At 36.1% G+C, this 22,365-nt stretch overlaps 2 protein-coding genes across 3 annotated transcripts in view; one reads left to right on the top strand and one right to left on the bottom strand.

The window, feature by feature from the left end:
- Positions 1-22,365, top strand: part of CDC73 (cell division cycle 73) — a 141,440-nt gene that overhangs the window by 48,048 nt on the left and 71,027 nt on the right. The window lies entirely within an intron of this gene.
- Positions 14,293-21,889, bottom strand: B3GALT2 (beta-1,3-galactosyltransferase 2). Its single transcript, XM_017891603.1, has 2 exons — positions 21,262-21,889; positions 14,293-16,928 (listed from the first exon to the last, which is right to left on the bottom strand). The coding sequence occupies exon 2, from the start codon at positions 16,802-16,804 to the stop codon at positions 15,536-15,538; it is 1,269 nt and encodes a 422-aa protein (XP_017747092.1). The 5' UTR covers positions 16,805-16,928; positions 21,262-21,889; the 3' UTR covers positions 14,293-15,535.

The raw sequence follows: 22,365 nt of genomic DNA, 5'->3' as shown, positions 1-22,365 counted from the left end.
TGACAGTTATGTGTCTTGGAGTTGCTCTTCTCGAGGAGTATCTTTTTGGCATTCTCTGTATTTCCTGAATTTGAATGTTAGCCTGCCTTACTAGGTTGGGGAAGTTCTCCTGGATGATACCCTACAGAGTGTTTTCCAACTTGGTTCCATTGTCCCCATCACTTTCAGGCACACCAATCAGACGTAGATTTGGTCTTTTCACATAATCCCATATTTCTTGGAGGCTTTGTTCATTTCTTTTTACTGTTTTTTCTCTACACTTCTCTTCTCGCTTCATTTCATTCATTTGATCTTCAGTCGCTGATACTCTTTCTTCCAGTTGATCGAGTCGGTTACTGAAGCTTGTGCATTTGTCACATAGTTCTCGTGTTACGGTTTTCATCTCTATCAGTTCTTTTAAGGTCTTCTCTGCATTGATTATTCTCGTTATCCATTCATTCATTCATTTTTCAAGGTTTTTAGTTTCTTTGCACTGGTTACATAGTTCCTCCTTTAGCTCTGAGAAGTTTGATTGACTGAAGCCTTCTTCTCTCAACTTATCGAAGTCATTCTCCGTCCAGGTTTGTTCCATTGCTTGCGATGAGCTGCATTCCTTTGGAGGGGGAGATGTGCTCCTTTGCATGGGGAGATGCCCTCTTATTTTTTGAATTTCCAGCTTTTCTGCACTGCTTTTTCCCCATCTTTGTGGTTTTATCTGTCTTTGGTCTTTGATGATGGTGACGTACTGATGGGGTTTTGGTGTGGGTGTCCTTTCTGTTTGTTAGTTTTCCTTCTAACAGTCAGGACACTCAACTGTAGGTCTGTTGGAGTTTGCTTGAAGTCCACTTCAGACCTTGTTTGCCTGGGTATCAGCAGTGGAGGCTGCAGAAGGTAGAATATTGCTGAACAGCGAGTGTTGCTGTCTGATTCTTGCTCTGGAAGCTTTGTCTCAGGGGTGTATCCCACTATGTGAGGTGTGATGTGTCGGTCTGCACCTAGTGGGTGATGTCTCCCAGTTAGGCTACTCAGGGGTCAGGGACCTACTGGAACAGGCAGTCTGTCTGTTCTCAGATCTCAGCCTGTGCTGGGAGATCCACTGCTCTCTTCAAAGCTGTCAGACAGGGACATTTACATCTGCAGAGGTTTCTGCTGCTTTTTGTTTAGCTATGCTCTGTCCCCGGAGGTGGAGTCTACAGAGGCAGGCTGGCGTCCTTGAGCTGTGGTGGCCTCCACCTATTTTGAGTTTCCCGGTGGCTTTGTTTACCTACCTAAGCCTCCGCAATGGTGGACCTCCCCCGCCGCAGCCTGGCTGCCGCCTTGCAGTTAGATCTCAGACTGCTGTGCTAGCAATGAGGGAGGCTCTGTGGGCGTGGGACCCTGTGGGCCAGGTATGGGATTTAATCTCCTGGTGTGCGATTTGCTAAGACCCTTTGTAAAGGGCAGTATTAGGGTGGGAGTTACCTGATTTTCCAGGTGTTGTGTGTCTCAATTTCCTTTGGCTAGGAAAAGGACTTCCCTTTCCCCTTGTGCTTCCCAGGTGAGGCGATGCCTTGCCCTGCTTCAGCTCTCGCTGGTTGGGCTGCACCCGCTGACCAGCGCCAACTGTCTGACACACCCCCGTGAGATGAACCCGGTACCTCAGTTGAAAATGCAGAAATCGCCTGTCTTCTCTGTTGCTCACGCTGAGAGCTGGAGGCTGGAACTGTTCCTATTGGGCCATCTTGGGCGCGCCCCGCTATAGTCCAACCTCACTATGAGTTTTATCTGTAAGTTCTGGTATGCCTTGTAATTTTAGGTTGACTTTGTTAAAAAACAATCATCAAGTTAGTCATAAAACCTAATTTCCAAAACCATTCAGTGTTTGTTGTCTAACCTGAACTCTTAGAAACTTTAATGTGAAATTATTTTTAATGAGAATATAAAAATGAAGTGTCAAGTATGAGCAAAAGTAGTAATATAGCAGGAGTTTGTATAGTTTAAGTGCATTTTTTCTTTCTTTCTTTCTGGAAACAGGGTCTTGCTCCATCATCCAGGCTGCAGTGTAGTTGTGCAGTCAGAGCTCATTGCAGCCTCTGTTTCCTGGGCTCAATCACTGCTCCCACCTCATTTGGAATCACAGGCATGCACTGCCGTGCCCAGCTAATTTTGTTGTATTTTGTAGACACAGGGTTCACCATGTTGCCCGTGATAACGATCCTCCTGCTTTGGCCTCCCAAAGTGCAGAGATTACAGGTGCGAACAACTGTGCCCAGCCTTAAGTGTGTTTTCATTATTTCTTTATGTTTTTTAGTCTATAGTGATTTAAAATGGTTTGAATGTAATGATTTAAATTGGGGATTGACAAACCTCTTCTTTCAAGGGCTGGAAACTTAAGTATTTTAGGCTTACAGGCCGATAGACAAAACCACAGAAATTATGTAGGTACTTATGTTAACAAGAGATAAATCAAATTTTCACAATTTTTTTTTTTTTTTTTTTTTTTTTGACACCGAGTTTTGCTCTTATTGCCCAGGCTGGAGTATAATGGAGCGATCTCGGCTCACCGCAACCTCTGCCTCCGAGGTTCAAGCGATTTTCCTGCCTCAGCCTTCCCGAGTAGCTGGGATAACAGTTATGTGCCACCACGCCTGGCTAATTTTGATTTTTAGTGGAGATGGAGTTTCTCTATGTTGGTCAGGCTGGTCACAAATTTTTAATGACAAGTACAATGCATGATAATCTGTAATACTGGTTTGATAATGAGAATAATGGAATTTCTTTTTAGGTGTGAGGGATAACATTTTGCTTAATTGAAGTTCCAAGTTAGTGTTCTCTGTTACCAAAATTGATTGCAAATTCATCAATGCCAGTTTATAATGAGATTTTATGTATTATTTCAAAATTCATTAACTATGTAATTGGGGAACTTCTACATAACCCTCCTTTGGCAGTGATAAATCTGCAAATAATCAAGAAAATAATCTAGTAGAATTCTTAGGTGGACTAAATTTGCCCATCTAAGTTGTTTTCAGCTCCACACATAGTTTTAACTACCGTTTGTTTGGTAGCATCAGCGTCTTAATAGATTCCCCTTGAGGTTGTTCTTCATTAGTGTTTTCTGAACCACTTTGAAATTATTCCTGTAGTTGTTTTATGTAGACTACTCATAGAGGCTAATTCCTCAGCCACTTCAAAAACATGACTTGGACTCCTCAAATAAACAGCAAGTGAGTGGTATTAGTAACATGTTAACAAGAGCCAAAGAAAACCACTCAGTCATTTGCCTTGACTTCTGATTGACAGTTGATGTTGCTGCACCGTGACCTCAACTCTTTAAGCAGTAGTGAAAGGCCAGTAGTCTAAAACAAGGTTATTTTCTCTGAATACATTTTTTTGACTGCTTTAATCAAATCAAATTTATTAACCATAGATTAACCATTTTCCTTACTTGGCTAAACTTGGAACCTCTCACATTTGCTTTGCAGCCCAATGTTAATTTTTTAATTTTTGTAAAGAAATTTTGTGATGAGATACTCCATTTTAAATTTTTTAACTTTTCTGACCATTCCTTTCATGTGAGTTGGGAATGTTGTGAGGAGTGTTTGGTCTGGTGATATTTATATGGTAGTCTTTTAGCACACGTGTAGTGTCATTGCATTAGATGGTAAACAGTGCTTTGCCATCTAATTTTACTGTACATTAAAGAACATACTATTTTTCTTGTGGTTTCTTTTTTTTTTTTTTTTTTGATACAGAGTCTCACTCTGTTGCCCAGGCTTCAGTACAGTGGTGCAATCTTGGCTCACTGCACCCTCCACCTCCTGAGTTCAAGCAATTCTCTTACCTCAGCCTCCTGAGTAGCTGGGATTACAGGTGCCTGCCACCACGGCTGGCTAATTTTTGTATTTTTAGTAGAGACGAAGTTTCACCAAGTTAGCCAGGCTGGTCTCAAACACCTGACGTCAGGTGATCCACCCACCTCGGCCTCCCAAAGTGCTGGGATTACAGGCTTGAGCCATCGTGTCTGGCTGACCTCTGCTGTTAGGCAGTCATCAGCAATAGGTAAATGAATGAATTTGGTTGCATTACTGTAAATCTTTATGGATGCTGAAATTTGAATTTCATAAAATTTTTACATTTTAAACAATATTTTTGATTATCTAGATTTTTTTTTCCAACCATTTGAAAGTGTAAAATCCAGTCTTGGCCTGTGTGCCATGCAGAAACAAGTAGTGACCTATATTTGGCTCACTGCTGTATTTTGGTTACTCTTGACTTAAATTTTTATCAGTCGATATGGAGGCAACTGTTTATTTCTAATTCAAGTAATTAGTACTTGTCTAATTTTACGTCTTTAGAAATTGGTGTTTAGATGAATTTTAGGAAGGATGCTATTTAAACACACCCATACCTGGCATATGCATTAAGTAAAAATGTGAACTTTTACATTAAATTTGTGAGAATGATGCCAGGTATGGTGGCTCACACCTATAATCCTAGCACTTGGGGAGGTCGGGGTGGTTGGATCACTTGAGGCCAGGAGTTCGAGACCAGCCTGGCCACCATGGTGAAATCCTGTCTCTACTAAAAATACAAAAATTAGCTGGGCGTGGTGGCACATACCTGTGATCCCAGCTACTGAAGAGGCTGAGGTGGGAGGATCACTTGAGCCCAGGAACCAGAGGTCGCAGTGAGCCAGGATCACATCACTGCACCCTCACTGCACCCCAGCCTGGGTGACATAGCAAGACTCTGTCTCAAAACAAATAAAAAATGAAATAAATTTGTAAGAATGGAGGTAGTTGCGTAATGGCTGATACCATGTACTGTAGATAAAATTACTTTCCTGTTTATCTTATGAGATGCAAGAATATTAAATGAAAATTGTTAATGATGAATTTGGGTTTTATAAAGCAGTAAGAGGCAATGCTGTAAGATGTGTTTCCAAATGAGTTTTTGGAAATGAAATCCCGAAGAGTATTTTTTCTTAGTGTGATCCCTTTTGTAATTGTAATTTTTTTTTTTTTTTTTTTTTTAACTTTTAAGTTAAGGGGTACAGGTGTAGGTTTGTTACATATGTAAACTTGTGTCATGGGGGTTTGTCATACAGATTATTTCATCACCCAGATATTAAGCGTAGTACCCATTAGTTTTTTTTCTGATCCTCTCTCTCTCTACCCTCTACCCTCCGACAGGCCTCAGTGTGTGTGGTTCCCCTCTGTGTATCTGTGTGTTATCATCATTTAGCTCCCACTTGTAAGTGAGAACATGTGGTATTTGTTTTTTTGTTCCTGTGTTAGTTTGCTAAGGATAATGGTCTCTAGCTCCATCCATGTCCCTGCAAAGGATATGATCTCATTCTTTTTTTATCACTGCATAGTATTCCATGGTGTATATGTAACATTTTCTTTATCCAGTCTATCATTGATGGGTATTTAAGTTGATTCCATGTCTTTGCTACTGTGACTAGTAGTGCTGCAGTGAATATACACATGCACGTATCTTTATAATGGAATGATTTATATTCCTTTGAGCATATACCCAGTAATGAGATTGCTGGGTTAAGTGACATTTCTGTTTTTAGGTCTTGGAGGAATTGCCACAGTTTCTTTCACAATGATTGAACTAATTTACACTTTCACCAACAATGTGTAAGCCTGCCTTTTTCTACACAACTTTGCCAGCATCTTGTTTTTTGACTTTTTAATAATAGCCATTCTGACTGGCATGAGATGTTATCTTCATTGTGGTTTTCATTTCCGTTTCTCTAACGACTAGTGATGTTGAGCCTTTTTTCATGTGATTGTTGGCCACATGTACGTCTTCTTTGGAAAAGTGATCATGCCCTTTGCCTACTTTTTAATGTTTTTTGTTGTTGTTGTTATTGTTAAGTTCCATATAGATGCTGGATATTCAACCTTTGTTGGATGCATAGTTTGCAAAAATTTTCCCATGTTTTGTTGGTTTTCTGTTTACTCTGTTGACAGTTTCTTTTGCTGTGTGGAAGCACTTTTGCTTAGATCCTATTTGTCATCTTTTGTTTTTGTTGAGTTACTTTTGATGTCTAATTATCTCATCAAGTAAGTGCTATACCCTGAACTGGAGGCAACATCTTTCCAAACCACATCTGTGAGCGTAGGGGGCACAGCCGCATTTTGTGGGAGATGCATTTCAGCATCAGGAGGCAGTTAAGCCTTCACAGGTTATCCAAGGACTATATGGATGGTAACTCACAAGTGTTTACACCTCCGGAGAAAAGCCCTGTGTGATTACTGCTGTCTTCCAACTGTGGAGACTGAGGCACACACTAGCAAGCAAATTGCTTTAAGAACTATTGGCAAACAGGATCAAGAAAGAACTAGCCTCTGCCGAACACTGCACATGGTTGAGCCTATGTCCCAGCTATCAGGTTATCAATCAATCAGCTATATTCCCAGTACCTGGCAGAGTTCTTGGGACAAAGTAGATACTTCGTCTGTTCATTTTCTATTGTCGCAGTAACAAATTACTACAAGTTTGGCAGCTTAAAACACTCTCTTACAGTTCTGTAAATCCAAGGTTCAGGTATATCATGGCTTAGGGAGAGGCCTTCACTTAGAGTCTCACAGACTGAAGTCAAGGTGTCAGCAGGAATGTGTTCCTTTTGGGAAACTTAGGGGAAGGACCCACTTCCAGGTTTATTGAGGTTGTTGATTGAATTCATTTCCTTGTGATTTTAAGACTGAGGTCCCTGTTTGTTTGCTGGATGTAAACTGAGGGCTAATTCAACCTTCAGGTGGCCACTTGGTTCACGGCCTCCTTCATCTTGAAAATCAGCAGTGGTGGATACAGTCCCTCTCATGCTTTGACTCTCCCTTGTTCTTCTCTTCTGCTGTGTTTCTCTCTGACTCTTCTCCTTTCCTCTTAAGGGTCCATGTGATTATACTGGGCCAATCAGGAAAATCTCCCTATTTTAAAGTTACCTGCAAAGTAACTTTGCCATGTAATGTTAAAATATTCACAGGTTCTGGGGGCTAAGGTGCATGGAGATCTTTGGAGGACCATTGTTCTGCATGCCACCACACTCAATCAATGTTTTTTAATAAATGAAGAAAAGATGTATTTGTTAATGTTGGAAGAATAAAATTTTATGAATTTTGGTTGCTTAATGTTAAACAGAGTTGATTTTTGTTTGTTTTGTTTGAGACAGAGTCTTTCTCTGTCGCCCAGGCTGTAGTGCAGTGACATCTCGACTTGCTGCAACCTCTGTCTCCTGGGTTCAAGTGATTTTCCTGCGTCAGCCTACCCAGCAGCAGGGACTACAGGTGTGTGCCACCACACCTGGCTAATATTTGTATTTTTAGTTTAGATGGGGTTTTACCGTGTTAACTAGGCTGGTCTCGAAAGCCTGATCTCAAGTGATTGGCCCACCTCGGCCTCCCAAAGTGTTGAGATTACAGGCGTGAGCCACTGTGCCTGGCTGATTTTTGGTACTTTTTTTTTTTTTTTAAGAAAATTGCTTATAATGAGTAATATTTATGCTAAGATATCCAACAGATTTATAACAGCATATGATAAAGTTTTTTTTTTTGTATTGTCAGCCAAGTTGAGAAAAGACTTACAATGGAAAGACAAGCAGTTGATGGGAGAGAGACTATTGAGTTTGATGACAGATTAGGAGAGCGGAACTGTACAAATAGGTTAGGGAAGAAGAGAGGATTAGTGAGCCAACCTTACTGCAGGTTATAGCGCCTTTTATGTGTTCCTACCTTAAATATGCTAAGATCTGAGAGATGGGTAGTTCATCCCAGTTAACATAAATGAAAAGAGTTCTCTTTCAGTTCTTGTCATTTTTTTGACAACCCGGGAACCATCTTGTATAGCCCACTTGCCTAAGTCAGGCATTCCGTCACTCTTCCATTCAGACTTTTTGCTCAGTTGTGAAGACTACAGTTACCTGGCACTGCATCCTTTTTCCCCTCTTCCTTTTGCCATCCTGTGTTCTGAATTGTCAGGTCCTCCTAAATAGAAGACCTAAACTTGATTGTTACTTGGTAACTTAAGACTATAAGATTATTGTTCCTAAACCATTGGTATTTCTAATACCAAGATGTACTAGTTTGATCAAAGACTTAATTTTCTAGGCCCAGATAGCTGATACAATGGATTTAGGTTTATTTTTTCTTTGAAATGAGTGCATGAGTGCCTTTAGATAGAGTACATAGTCAAAAAATATGAATACTATAGCAAGTTTTAGGGATTCTTGCAGTCTTCCTGAGCACAGTGGTGGAGAAAAGAGAAAAATCCCTGGTTACATTGCACACTCATCAAGTCAGGCAACCTGGCCTAGGGCAGCATAAACCTAGAGAAAGGAATCTTGTTCTCTGGTTTGCTCTCTGCACGTTGTGCCTTTTTGTGATCTTTTCCCTTTAGAGAGGCTCCTTACTGTGAAGCAGCTATTAAAAGGGTATACCTTATTCTATTTCTTTTTCTTGGTTTTCTTAATTACTTAATTATAAAACATTTCTAACATAAATATAATGAGAGAAAATAGCACGTGATCTTCCATTTTCCCATCACACAGATTCTATAATTACCATTTTTAAAGGCTCTCCTTATCTGTTCCACCTCTTCCTTTTTTTCCTAAAGTATTTAAATGTAAAATCGAGATACTGTCATTTTGTTCCTAAACACTTTGCCTCTCTTAAACGTATGGACATCTTAGACATAGCCACAGTGCCATCATATGCAACAAAATATATTGATGTAATCTAACACACAGTTCATTTTACAGTTTCTTTGATATCCTGAAAATTGTCTTTTTGTAATTTGTTTGTTGGAAATAGGACCCAAACAAGCACCATAAGTTGCATTGTTAGGAATCTCAAGTATCTTTTACTGTAGTTCATAATTTTTTTGTGCCATTGGTAAAAACTGGAAATCCTGTGAATCCTCTTTCTGAATACTATATTTAAGGCATAAAATAAAATACGTAAGATAAAACCAATTGTATTTTTAAAAAACACATTTATGACATGATTTGTGCTTCTTTAGTAATGCATTGTGTAACTCGATCTAGTGACAAATTTGATAAATACCGGATTTTAGAAGTATAATGAGCTTACGTAATATCTTTATTCTATGTTATGTGTTATCTTTATTCTAATGTTATGGAAAATCTGATTTTGTTGGTGACAAAGTTGTAACCATTTATAATAATACTGAAGAATTATAATAATAATTCCTGAAGAAAGTATTAATTTCATTTAGAGATTAATGAAAATAAAATTGTAAATTTTTTTCTCATTAAAATTCTTCTGAATTCTATCCACAGTTTCATGCTCTAAAGGGACAGTACATATTAAAAAAGGCCTTGACTACAAGTCTTTTCGGTGGCTTTTCTGAGTTTTTCAACAACTTGGCAAGTTCTTTACCTCTTAGCCTTTGTCCTTCAGTTGTTTGTGTGGAATATTCTTCCCCTTGCTCTTAATAAGACTGATTCCTTCTGATAATTCAGATTTCAGTTCATCAGCCACTTCTTCAGGACCCTTTTCCTTCTAGCTATCTTGTTGTTCATTTGTTTTCTTTGATTATCTTTCTTTATATGAATTCGAAGGTAGAAACTATGTCTTTCTTGCCTTCCACTGTATCTCCAGTGCTGAGAACAGAGTATTTTGCATGTAAGTGTTGCTTGAGAAGTATTTTCAAATGAATCTGAAGCCTGTATTATATATTTTTAGTTATTTTCCATACTTTCATATGGGCGTAGAGTGGTAATTATAATTCATATTTTTAATGATGCTTTGTAATCTCTATAGGCCCTCAGTGCCACTTGACAATCCTTTTATACATTGCTTGATGATTCTTTATTACATTGTTCCTGGAGAATCAGGTTCTTTATACAGTGTTTTCTCTCCCAGTAAATGACCCTGTCACTGTTCAGGCCAGTGTCTTAGGCATCATCCTTGCCACTTATTCCCCTCTCATCTCTAGTATCCAGCCATCATGAAAGCCTATAGACCTTACTTGCTGACATCTCTGGAATCCCTTCTCTCCGTGTCACTACTGTCCTTTCTCACTGTAGAGAAAACTTGATTTGATATTGTAAAACATTTTCCTTTAAATGAAATGAAAATGCTTTAAACTGTTTAATTGAGTCAGGTTGTAATTCACTATTCCTTATCCAGGAATTTTTTATTTTTTTCTTTTAAATAAGCCCCGAGGGAGAGAGAGAATAATTTACAGTGAGATAGGAGGTATGAATGGAATCAAAAGATTGGGTAGAGGGATTAGCTTTAGCAAGGAAGAGAATCATTTATGGGCCTTGTAGCTGGCCAAGGGTTTTAGGGATTTTGTTATTTATCCTAAGTACATTGAGAAGCCATGGAAGCAGTGGGATGGCATCCCTAGCTTTGTGTTTTGAAAGTAACATTCTGACTGTAATATTGGCAATAGATTATGTGGATATAAGGAAACTGTCTATAAAGGTACTGCAGTAGTTCAAAAATGAGTGATGCTGTTTTAAAGAGGGGCAAGATGAAGAAAAGTAGATGGATTCCAGTAGGGATCCAAGTAAGTATTTGGGTTAAATGGATATGGGCAATAGCAAGAGAAAGAAGTGGCAAAGGTGATTCTTGGTACTCCTGTGTGCCAGTTGACTGCGGTTAGCCATGCACTGAGATAGGGAATACTGAAAAAGTACTAAATTTGGGATGATAGAAGATAACTTAGGTTTTAGTTTATATTAAGTGTACATGACTTATAGACATACAGATACAGTTGGCACTCCATATTCGTGGGTTTCACGTCCGTAGAGTTAACCAACTGCTGATCGAAAATATTTAAACAAACCAACCAACCCACAATGTCTGTGCTGAACATGTACAGACTTTTGTGAGTTATTTTTTCTTAAATAATACAGCGTAACAACTATTTACGTAGCATTTAGATTGTATTAGGTATCATAAGTAGTCTAGAGATGACTTAAAGTATGCAGGAGCATGTGCATATTTTATTTGCAAACAGTATGCCATTTTATATAAGGAACTTGAGCATCTGTGGATTTTGGTGTCTGTGGAGAGTCCTGGAGCCAATTCCCTACAGATACTGAGGTATAATTGTACTCTAAATTAGAGGTTTTTCTATTAACCTTTGATTAAAACTTTACTTGGTTTTTTTTTTTTTTTTTTTTTTTTTTTTTTTTTTGAGACGGAGTCTCGCTCTGTTGCCCAGGCTGGAGTGCAGTGGCCGGATCTCAGCTCACTGCAAGCTCCGCCTCCCGGGTTTATGCCATTCTCCTGCCTCAGCCTCCCGAGTAGCTGGGACTACAGGCGCCCGCCACCTCGCCCGGCTAGTTTTTTGTATTTTTTAGTAGAGACGGGGTTTCACCGTGTTAGCCAGGATGGTCTCGATCTCCTGACCTCGTGATCCGCCCGTCTCGGCCTCCCAAAGTGCTGGGATTACAGGCTTGAGCCACCGTGCCCGGCTAAAACTTTACTTTGTAAAAATCAAGTTTACTTGTCTTTTTTTTCTGCCCACTATTAGCTTTCTATCTGAAGTATATAGGAGTCATTCTCTTCCCTCTCTTGCATGAATCTGTTAGGAAGAAGATTGTAGTTTTTTTTTCATTAACCCTGTCAGAAGACAAACAGATCCCTGATAAGGGAATACAATTTTTAACACATTTTTAAAACAAATTTTAAATGTTAAACAAATATGAAATAGTGGACTAATTTTCTTTGTTCATTAATTTCTAGACTCAGACAACATTTTATATCGTATCAGACCCAGGCAGTCAGTTTTGTGGTTACTTTTGGGGCTATGTTGGCCCTCCCTCATGGTGTGCGAACATAGGCCCCTAAACCCTGTTTCCCCGATCTTTTCCCAGTAATAAGGCATTTATTTCAACGTAGTATCAACTCCATTATGTTGTATATACAAGAACTGTTTTGCTTTTTTGAGTCTTGGTCTTGGATACTGGTTATGAACAGACACAAAATCTTCAGCATGTCCTCTTTAGGAGAAGTTGTTCTTGGATCCATTTGCCAAGGATTTGTTCAGGTGGCATAGCAGACAGAGGACATTGTCTTACAGAGCGTTAAGGAATCATCATAGGAGCACCAAACAATTTTATTACTGTAAAATTTGGTGGTAGTGGATTTTCTATCCCATTTTAGTATTTAATGTCCATCGTCTGCCTTCTGGGAGTGATGTCTAAATGATACATTGAAATTCTTGGAGATGCCTTAGAAATGTCTGTCAACAGGAATTTTTTTTCCTACTTTTTAAAGCTATGTTAGTCTCATAGTGAAATTTCCTAGCTAAACAGTAAAAGACAGAAAAAGAAAATTTATCTAAATAGTTTGGATAAACTGGTTTTACCTTCTCATGACAAAATGGCAGGTGACCAGACAGTAGGATGGGTAAATGCAGTTCTACTTTTATCTATTAAAAATTAGCAATTGTGCTTCAAAAAGAAGCATACTTTACAATTTCTAAGTGCCACCTGCCTGCTGTTTACAGTTGTGCCTCAGGGCCCAAAGAAGCAAGAGATAAGCAGTAATGTGTATGCTTTGCAAAGGTTCCTGTCACCATTAAACGACTGAAAAGAAGAGAAAATAATTGGGGGATCAGATATACTGTCTTTTCTTTTGTGTTTATTGCTCCTAATATCAGGTGCCCCTCCAGTGTGTGAAAATGGTATGAAGCCTGGAGGCCTGGCAAAGGATGAAGAACAGAGAATGGGAATGTAAAGGGACAGACCATTTTTGCTCAGCTTTAGACTTTTTTTTTTTTTTAAATCAACTGTCATATGTGAAATAATAGCAGAACAGTGTAATGATTAAGAACATGATCCTTGAAATGGAAATCTGCTGCTTTACTAGCTGTATGATCTTAGGTATTTAACCTCTTACACAAGTCTTTCCTGTCTCTTAGTGTTGTTCATGAGGGTTGTATGAGATCGTGTATGTAAAGTGCTTCAACACAGTACCAAGCATACTGCTTGTACAATCAGTAAATAGTTTCTACTGCTGTTATTGGTATTATTTTTGTAGAATTTGCTGGAAATAGAATATCAATAAAATTGCAGTTGAGATTATATGTGATTATGCTGTATACAAAGAGGTGTGAGGAGAAATCTCAATTATTTGGTTGAATTAGAATTTCAGCACTGATATACTTGATCAAAATAAACAAGTATTGTAAGTATTGAAAGTTTTGGTGTTTTCATCTTCTGAAGTACCTATTAACACTTTGAACATAAAGATTACATAGTTATTTCTGTACCCTTTGACCAAAAGCAAAGCTGTCGTTTAAAATTGTATTTGTATGTACATAAAGATCACATAGCATTGGGATGAAGAAGGCACAATTAACAAGTGGTGAGATGTTTATATACACTATCAGCTTATTTTGCTTAAGAAAACGATTTGAATATTGTTGCGGAAAAGTCAAAACTAAACTAATAGAATATTTATTTTAAAGTAAGGATTTTCAACAGAATAAAGACACTTTATACTATTTGGTCCAATCCCCTTTGAGGACTCACAGTGTCTGATATCAGATTAGTGTCGTTTTTCAAGATAGTGTTAGGAATATAGAAATTTACATAGATTTTATAAATTTTATAGGTTTAAAATTGAAACTTGAGATAGGAAGAATTTAGGTGTCTGTTATCTGTTTTCATGAGTCATTTAAAAAAAAACTTTTCCAGATGGAAATTACTATCTTTTAAAGATCTTGCACTATAGTCATAATTTGAACAAATAGTGCTTGAGTTCTCTTTCTATGTACACACCTTTGCGCACACACACACTTTTTTTTTTTTTTAAACTTTTGAAGCATAAATCAGAGAACATTATTCTATACTGAGGGAAGGATTCCTTTTGTCTTCTGTCAAACATACTGATCTGATTTGGTATTATCTTCTTATTTGTGACTTTTATTAAGTAATTCTGGTGTTTCTGTAGTCGTATAGGATAAATTAAGTGAAAAACAGACTTGATCCAAGAACTGGGGTGTGTTACATAGATAGCTTTCAGAATCACTTCACTTAGACTAGAACACTTAGTCTACTGATTTGAAATGGAGATAAGTACTTAAACAGTTTTAGTGTTTTCAAGTTTCACAAATGTTACAATTCTCTTCTGGTGATTTATCCCTTAATAATAGAATCAGAGGTAAAAATGATTCTTATTAGAATTAAGAAACATTCTGACTAAAAATAGACAAATTTACATACCTGTATGGAATAAAAACACTATTTTGGTTAGTAGGTTGGTATTTTCTTGATTTTAAAATTCATGATGGAGTCAAACAAAATTACTGTGAAAATACTTGTATCATAACACTCAGTAAAGTTTTTTGTTTTCCTTTATTTTTAAAAAGTTGATAAAAGTGCATTGTATACATTGTTCATCCTAGAATTATGTTTGTCAAACATTTATAGTTTTCCCCATCCCTCCCCAAAAGGTTTTTAATTGGTGATTCAGAATATTTGTCATCTACCAAATTAAAAACTGCAGATTTGTAAACTTGGCACTCCAAGAAAGAAATAGGTGCCATAAAATGGTTAAGTATTGGCATGTGTACACCTGCTGTCAGGAAATAAACTTCCCGTATGTTGCATTTTGGCAGACATGCATCTTAAAAATGTATTGAATGAAACTGCACCGTACTCTTTATCTTTTTTCAACAGTACATCCTATTTGTGCCTTTAAGTAATTACTTTTGCTTCGATTATCTTTACAGATATATTCGAAGTCAGATATACATGAAATTAAATGGTGGTGCTGTTTAAAAGTGCAGTAATTAGTCTAATTGAGTAACTCATTGAAATAGCAGTTTGGTTCTTAACACCAATGAGGAAACAAAACTTGTCTGTTTTGAAACATTTAATAACTAAAAACTTGAGCCTGAGACACATTAGTTTTCACATTTTATCACGTCATGTCAAAATAATTTTCCCCGATATAGGTGAGTATTAATGAAAGAAATTTAAAAGAATATCTCAGTTATTTTTAAAAAGTAAATACTTTCATGAGAACTGCGTTGATGAAACATCTGAACTTTATAATGTGTTTGTGGAATAACTCAACTAAATCTTATTGCATTTAGAACCCTAAAATAGTCAGGTCAAAAAATTTATCCTTTGCACAATTACAAAGTTTCCTTAAAATTGATAGTGATGTTTTATTTACATTTAATTATATATTAAAATGAAAAGCTATATCTAAAATGAAGGATCTTTTGACTGTCATTTTTTAAATTAAAATTTATGTGGAAAATGTATGCAGATACATTTTATTGGCCCCTAACAGAGGACTTGAACCGTTGATTTATGCATGCTTATTATTGCATGTTAATACACAGAATCCCCTTATACAGTTTTTTAAATAGATCTTTTGGGACACCTTTTTCGTTATATAATGTTATAGTTTTAAGACTTAACTTCTTCAGAAATTAAAAAAATACTTTTTGAATTTCTTTATGTGATGAGTTTTAACTAAAACTTGTCCTATGGATGTAATCAGTTCTAACTATACATGCTTTTAGCAATATTTACAAATTGCACATTTGAAAAAAAAAATTGTCTTTTCTAATGTAGTTTACGGTGGCGATACCTGCCTGCCTTTTCTTTTGCTGCGTTGGCACAGGCATTGTGCTTATTTTGTTGTAAATGGTTCCAGTATTTTATCAGTTCACTAGGCTGGAACTGATGAGAGGTAATTAGGTGGCTGTATTTACAGCTTGAATAAGAGACTCGCCAGTGATTGAACACAAACTCATTGGGAGGGGGCACAGGATCAATTCTCAACTTGGCAAGACAGATCCCTACATACACATCTTCCAAGTGCAAACGGCGGATACCTAAAGAAACTTTAAAAATCTTTTCTGCCAGATCTCCAGAGAAAACATAACCAGTTCCAGAACAGAAGACAGGATAACGCTCACTTGGGTAGAGGTCTGGTGGCATGTACCACTTACTATCTTTGTTTCGATTGGGTGCATATCCTCGCATTAGGTAACCAGTGAAATAGTTACGTCTAGGAGGCAGATCTGGCTTCAGTAACTTATTGAGTAAATACTCAGTGTTGACAAACATGTCACTGTCAGTTTTCATAACATATGGAATATGTGGACAGTATGTTGCAACCCAATTCATGCCCATTAGTGTTTTAATGGTCAAATTATAGTACGTATCTAAGTATTCTTGTTGAATTATATCATGATATTGTCTGCTTTCTTCCAGTATTGCATGTTGAAGGTAGCCATTTAGCTTAATACTTAAGCCCAACAAAAATATTCGTGTGATTTGAATACCAGGTGCTAGACTTTCATTGCCCCAAGTTTGGCGAATAGCTCTTCTAGCTTCTATTTGTCCAGGCTCTGCAGCTATTAGTAGTATTAAAAAAGGACTTTTCTCTTGGCATTTTTCAGGCTCATTAATAATATATTTGAAATGGTAAGAATTTGGATGTCCAGTACCTTTTTCATTGTAAATACTTCCATTGGCACTAAGTGTATTCTCCAGGCCTGTGACTCCTTGTGGTGACAGGTCTGTGTTATTAGAGTTAGTTGCTGTTTGAGGCCTCAGAGTTTGAGGGACCGTTTCTTTCCAAATGTTCCGAAGGGAGCTGTGGTTTGTCTCACTTTTTGTTGACCGAAATCCTCGAAAAGTGTATGTCACAGGGTTTTCTTTGAATCCAGCTCTGCCTGGCAGCCAGTCATGATGATTGAAAAACAAAAACATAGCAAAAAGAAACACTAGAGAAAGTACTCCAATGAGATGAGTGCGGAACAGAGACCTCTTGGCATTCCAGGTCATCTTTGCAAAGCAGCAGTGTCTTCTCCTCCACTGAAGCATGTTGTAAATGTCCCGTAGTGGTATATGAGAGATTGGTGACCAAAAATGTTTTCTTCTCCTTAATCAATACTATTCTTTGGCAATCATTTTCTAATTCAGTCACATTGTCTCTCTTGTAGTCATTCTACAAAAATGAAGCACAAAAGTTTACAGAACTGCCTGAAAGGGACTTTGAATACTAAAATGATCAGGGCAAATAGGAATGTCTTAAGCTGTGAAAATATAATCCAGGAATGAAGCTTATAATTTATTTCCCCTTGGCAACATAACATCACTGAGAACAAGATTAATTTATTTAAAAATATGCCTTTTTAGCATGGTGAGCATTTTAAAGAGATGAGGCGATGGAATCATTTCATTGTCTTGGTACACTGGTCATTTAGATTTAAAAGTTACATGTATTCAAGAAAAATGTTACTAGATTTCTGAGAAAGATTGTGTAAAAAGGCCTTAAGAGCAGATGGAAAATTTATTGGCATTAATTAAAATTGATTTGACATACTATTGGTGGTATGGTGCACAGTCAGAGGCCTTTTTTGTAAAATGGTCATGTATCAGTTGTGGGACAGACGGTGCAAGGTTGATTATGGCAGAGTTCTGTTAGTCACAGTACACTGCTTGGCATGTTTCCATTGGCCCCTACTGTGTTGAAAGAGTCAATGAGAAGATGCACCTGTCAAAATTAATTTTCAGTGTCCAGTAACTTCAGTGTAGGATTTTTAGACAGTAATAAATGATTAACATTTCCAAAAATTTTAACTTTTCATTGTAATAAATATGAAGTATTCATGATATAATTGTTCTTAGACTTAAGATTAATTTTAAAATATAGCGTGTTATCTTTGATTATCTATGGCTTTGGCAGAACACTGTTACACATCTTGGTTAAGTCTCCATGTTAGAATTAAAAGAGTTACTTTGAAACCAACTGTTTAAAATTCTGAATTTCACAGTATAGTTTTAAATATCCTTGAGTTGTGCTTTATTCTAAATTTACATGCAGACAATTTGTTAAACTTTTAGAACTTGTCATTAGCACAGTAAGAGCCCTGTATTTTAAAAAGGTATGAGATGGCAATATGTGAGGTTCATGATGCCGTATGTTAAAAACTGGTTATGTTATCTTGCAACAAGGTTTTCAGTGCATAGCACAGATTTGTTCACGTTTGTTGTTAGTGTTTTTGTTGTTGTTTTCAGTTTTTTGGGACCAATATGTCGAGGGAGTAGAGGTGGGCGAAGAGCTATGGTTTGAATTCCATTAAAACAGGAAAAAACTTTTTGGCAAGAAAGAGTGATGAATATGTAATTTTAATTTTTCCAACTTTTGATTATGAAAATTACTTCTTTAAGCAAAAGAAATTAATTAAAAAATTTTAATATAGGAGCATTTATTTGAAATTACAGTGTGTACATAAATGTATGTATTTAGCCTGTGATATTGAGAGTCATGGTTAACATTAAATTTATTTAACCTTGGCATAAATTTAATTACTTCTAGGAAATAGAATTTACATGGAAATCTCCATATAATTGAATAGTTATAAAGTAAAATTCACATACATAACGTTAAGTACTTTGAAAATACTGATTGAAAGTGTTAGACATAAATGAATGAAAGTACTATTATAGTAGCAGCCACTAGGAGGAGCAAGTAGGTGGGAATTTGAACAGATATCTAAGGTCCAACTGTATAGGCACCAGCGTTTGAAATTTCTAGTTTCTGAGCTTACAGAGTACTTTTAGAAGTTATAATATTTCTAAAATGTAAGAAAATTAAGCATTTTGAAAGATGTGAACAATGTTTTTAAGTTTGGAATTTTAAAAGCAAATCATCTAGTGTGCTATTTGTTGGAATTTATTTACATGAATTTAAACTCAACATTACTATAATGAAAACCAAGGCTATTCACTGTACCAACAAAACATAGTTCTGCTATGAGTTAAGCTGAAAATAATTACAGCTGAGCATCTCTGATTTTAGGAAAACTCTGTGTTTTCCTTCTTGTACTTGAAGTAGCTGGGCCATTCTTTTTAGCTAAGGGAATATTTCTAATGTATTATTTTAAGCTTTTATTTCCAAATAACATATTTGGTAAATGGTAATGACTCTCCCCTTCACTTCATAAAGACACCAGTAGATATAAAGGTTGTGTATGTAAATTTAAAAGAAACAAAAGTTGCTTTCAAAATTTATTTGATCTATTCTAAGTGTTACAAAGATAAATTAAGTATATCTGTTTTCTACTGATATAATAACGCTTGGAATCTGATTGAAGTCCAGTCATTTAGATTTTTTTTTAAAGTGTAAATTTGATGGTGTACGAAGGAGTAAACAATAAGGTCAGATGTTTGAATGGATGTTTGAGTTTAAGGACTGAGTAAATGAATGATGGAAAATAATCATAATTTGTTGCTTTTATAAGAACAATATACCCAAAGTCATGTCTCCAAAGTATTTTAGTATTACAGAAAGCAGTAAATTATTGCATATTGTAATCTAGCATAAATACATAGTTTTGGTCCTAATATGATTTTGTAACAGTGTGTAATAGAGCTGCATCTTAATTTAGACTTCATGGTATTTGTATGTTTTAGATATTAAGCTATTGAGATGTTAAATCCATATGTAACTATAAATCTCCCATTGATAAATGAAGTGCATGTGTCTAGCCTTTAAAAAATTCCTTATTAAAAGTTTCTCAGGTCTTACAAATTTTTTTGTTAAAAAAGAATATAAAATTAAAATAACCATGCCTCTTTTTTATTAAGTGATAAAATTATTCTCCAGTTATTGCCTGTTATATTTTAATTCTTAAAAAGAGAGAGCAAGACAAGAAAGTTCAATAGTATGCAAAATAGTTTTGCACTTTTACATTTTTAGAAAATAAATAGCTTTGGTTTTTCTCTTCTTTTTTGATATCTTTGCGCTATTAATTTGTATTTATAACTTGTGGATGAAGTTCGTGGGGAGAATGTTACTGTAAAACGTTGTTCAGTACACACACAGTTTTTATCATTTGACTTTTAAAAGTGTTGATATCTTTAGTCTATTGGTGATGGTTTAATAGAAAAACTTACACTTTCATTTTGAGATGTATAGCTTATAAAACTGCTTAATTGGTGACTTTAATATTGAGAGATAAAGGTAGCAAGAGGGACTTGAAATTTTTACAACCATATTTTTTAGTACTATTTTTTATTAGTCTTTATTAGAATAAAAATTCATGATTGAGAGTGATGTTGAGATGTAATAGAGTCTGGTAAACTTGTTTAATCGTCACTTTGGAATGCAGAACTTACATATTTTTAAAATGTTTGCCTTTTGTGAGTATTAGATAATTACTGAGTTGTGGTTTGAAATTGAGGAAAAATCAGGATCTTTGATAGATTTGTAAAATTTTAGAAATATCTTTGCATTCTTGAGACCTGAGTTGCTATTCTATGATTGTTGCTAAAATAGTTTATTTGATTTATCTGTGCCCTGCACACACATATAGTGGTAGTAGTTCATTACTGCATATTAATATAGCCTGGAAGCATAGTAGCTACATTTATGTGTAATTTTTTGACCTTGTATTGCCATTTGTGGATATTTTTGTATCAAAGTATTTTCATATTATGTTTTTGAATTTTACTTTTAAAATGATAATCAGAGACAATGTTAAATTTGATCATTTGGAATCAGTCTTTTACATAAAAATATAAGCTATTTAAAATAGTTAATTTTTAAATCAACTATTGATGTCCCTTTGTTTAAAGTTCTATTCATGGACACTATAATAACACGAGGCTCTATTGTGGGGTTATGCATAAACTCACACTACCTTATGTGATCTTGTGTTAATGCTTTCCTTTTAGTATCTTCTTGTAGCTTGGTAATACTTAAAATTTGTTGATAGTTTCTTTGGTTGGGTTCATTATCTTCATTTAGGGAGATGTTGGAGGGAAGATTTTGTTACTAAAAACTGTTATGTATTAAGGTTTTGTTTTAAAAGGACTCTGAAAAAAAAAACTCTTAAGGTTTTCCTTGCTACTATTTAATGTAATTTCACTGCATTGTCTCTTTTGATAGCCATTTTTAAGAGAGCATTTAATTCACTAGATAAGGATTCAGTATGACCCAATTTAATAGAATATTGCTGTGTTTTTGTAAATGAGTACAGATTTTTTTTTAAGTTTAATTTCTTAAGGAATCCTTTAAACACATCTTCTTTTTATTTGCCTTTTCCCTCTGATGTCTATAACCCAGAATTACTCCAAGCTACATATTTAGCTGCATAAAGCAGTGACAGCTTGTCTTCTAAACAATGACAAATTTTAAAATCAGATATTAAGAAACCCTTTCATAGTTTCAAGGGCAGTGAACTGTATGAACTTGCTTATCAGGTATTAGTGCCTCCAGGGCTATAAAAAGGTAATACATTTAAATGACTATCATACATAAGATATTGACATACCTTCCTTGGTCAGGCCATTTATGTGAAGAGGATTATGCCCACTGAAAATACTTTTGGCACGCCATCACTTCAGCAAAAAAGATGCTATCGAACATGCGCACATCCCCCAACAGTCTGCCTCCTGCGATTGCTTTTCACAGTATCCAAAGTGTCCATCTGTCTGCTTGTCTTCGAGTTACCCTCCTTGTTCATATGGGTCCTAGTCTTCTGAAATTTTCCCTTTCTTTCATTTTCTCTCTCTTTCGTTAAACAAAAGAGCTGTAGTTGTCCGTTCTGCTTGTAGCACTGTTGACTCTTCCCGACAGTTGATGCATTGAAGCTTTTTACATCTGCTATTTTCCTGGCTGGACAATGCAGTGCTGTGTTCTCGCCTCAGTATCCATATTTCTAGTAATAACACTGAACTGCAATGTAAAGCAGCCAGAGCTAAAATGTAGTGCTTCAGTTGTATTGGAAAAGCATAGGATTTACCTCTCTTCTTTCGTTGTTGCCTGGCAGCTGCAGAAAGGATTTCGAGCAGTTTTAATGGGGTTTTAGTCTATAATATGAAATCCACGGTTCCTCAGCTGCTGCACAGGCAGGCAGCAGTTTAAATGTGGGCTTGACAGATGCTCTCTCTGACAGAGCAGAATTTAACGTCACTGCTTGGCTGAATCCCACGTGATTGTTTGCATTCATTTTGACTAAAAACCTAAGGTAGGGAGAAGCTTAGAGATTTTGCTTTTATGTGATAAATTATATATGTTCAATGCAAGTGTAGTGATGAGTGAATAATTTGAAAATGTGATGATTATAAAATGAATGGTTATGATTTTATTTTTTCCAGCTTATTTCCTTTAACTTTATTCTTAAGTACAGGCTTTCTAAATGTTTTCTCTGTGAGAGGTTAGTTTTCATGTTTCTTACATGCTATAAAATAGGGTGTAGGCAGTATAAGCTTTTGTGTGTAAGTTGGTGTAATTTAACCCCTTCAGTGCATTCTCTTCTTGAATTTTTTTTCCTGCTTTCAAACTGCTCTTGATTTTACTAATGTCTAGTTAAGACCTATGGTTTCTATTGAAGCCATATATCTTTGTAACTTAGATCTCCTCCCCGCTTTCCCCA

The sequence above is a fragment of the Rhinopithecus bieti genome, unplaced genomic scaffold, assembly GCF_001698545.2.
Source record: "Rhinopithecus bieti isolate Rb0 unplaced genomic scaffold, ASM169854v2 scaffold_20206, whole genome shotgun sequence".
Taxonomy (NCBI): domain Eukaryota; kingdom Metazoa; phylum Chordata; class Mammalia; order Primates; family Cercopithecidae; genus Rhinopithecus; species Rhinopithecus bieti.
The sequence above is the reverse complement of the archived record's forward strand: the minus strand, read 5'-3'. Positions and strand labels throughout refer to the sequence as shown.

What these genes read in the sequence shown, in the direction of transcription:
- B3GALT2 (XM_017891603.1), bottom strand. Translation starts at nt 16,804, where the DNA reads ATGCTTCAGTGGAGGAGAAGACACTGCTGCTTTGCAAAGATGACCTGG.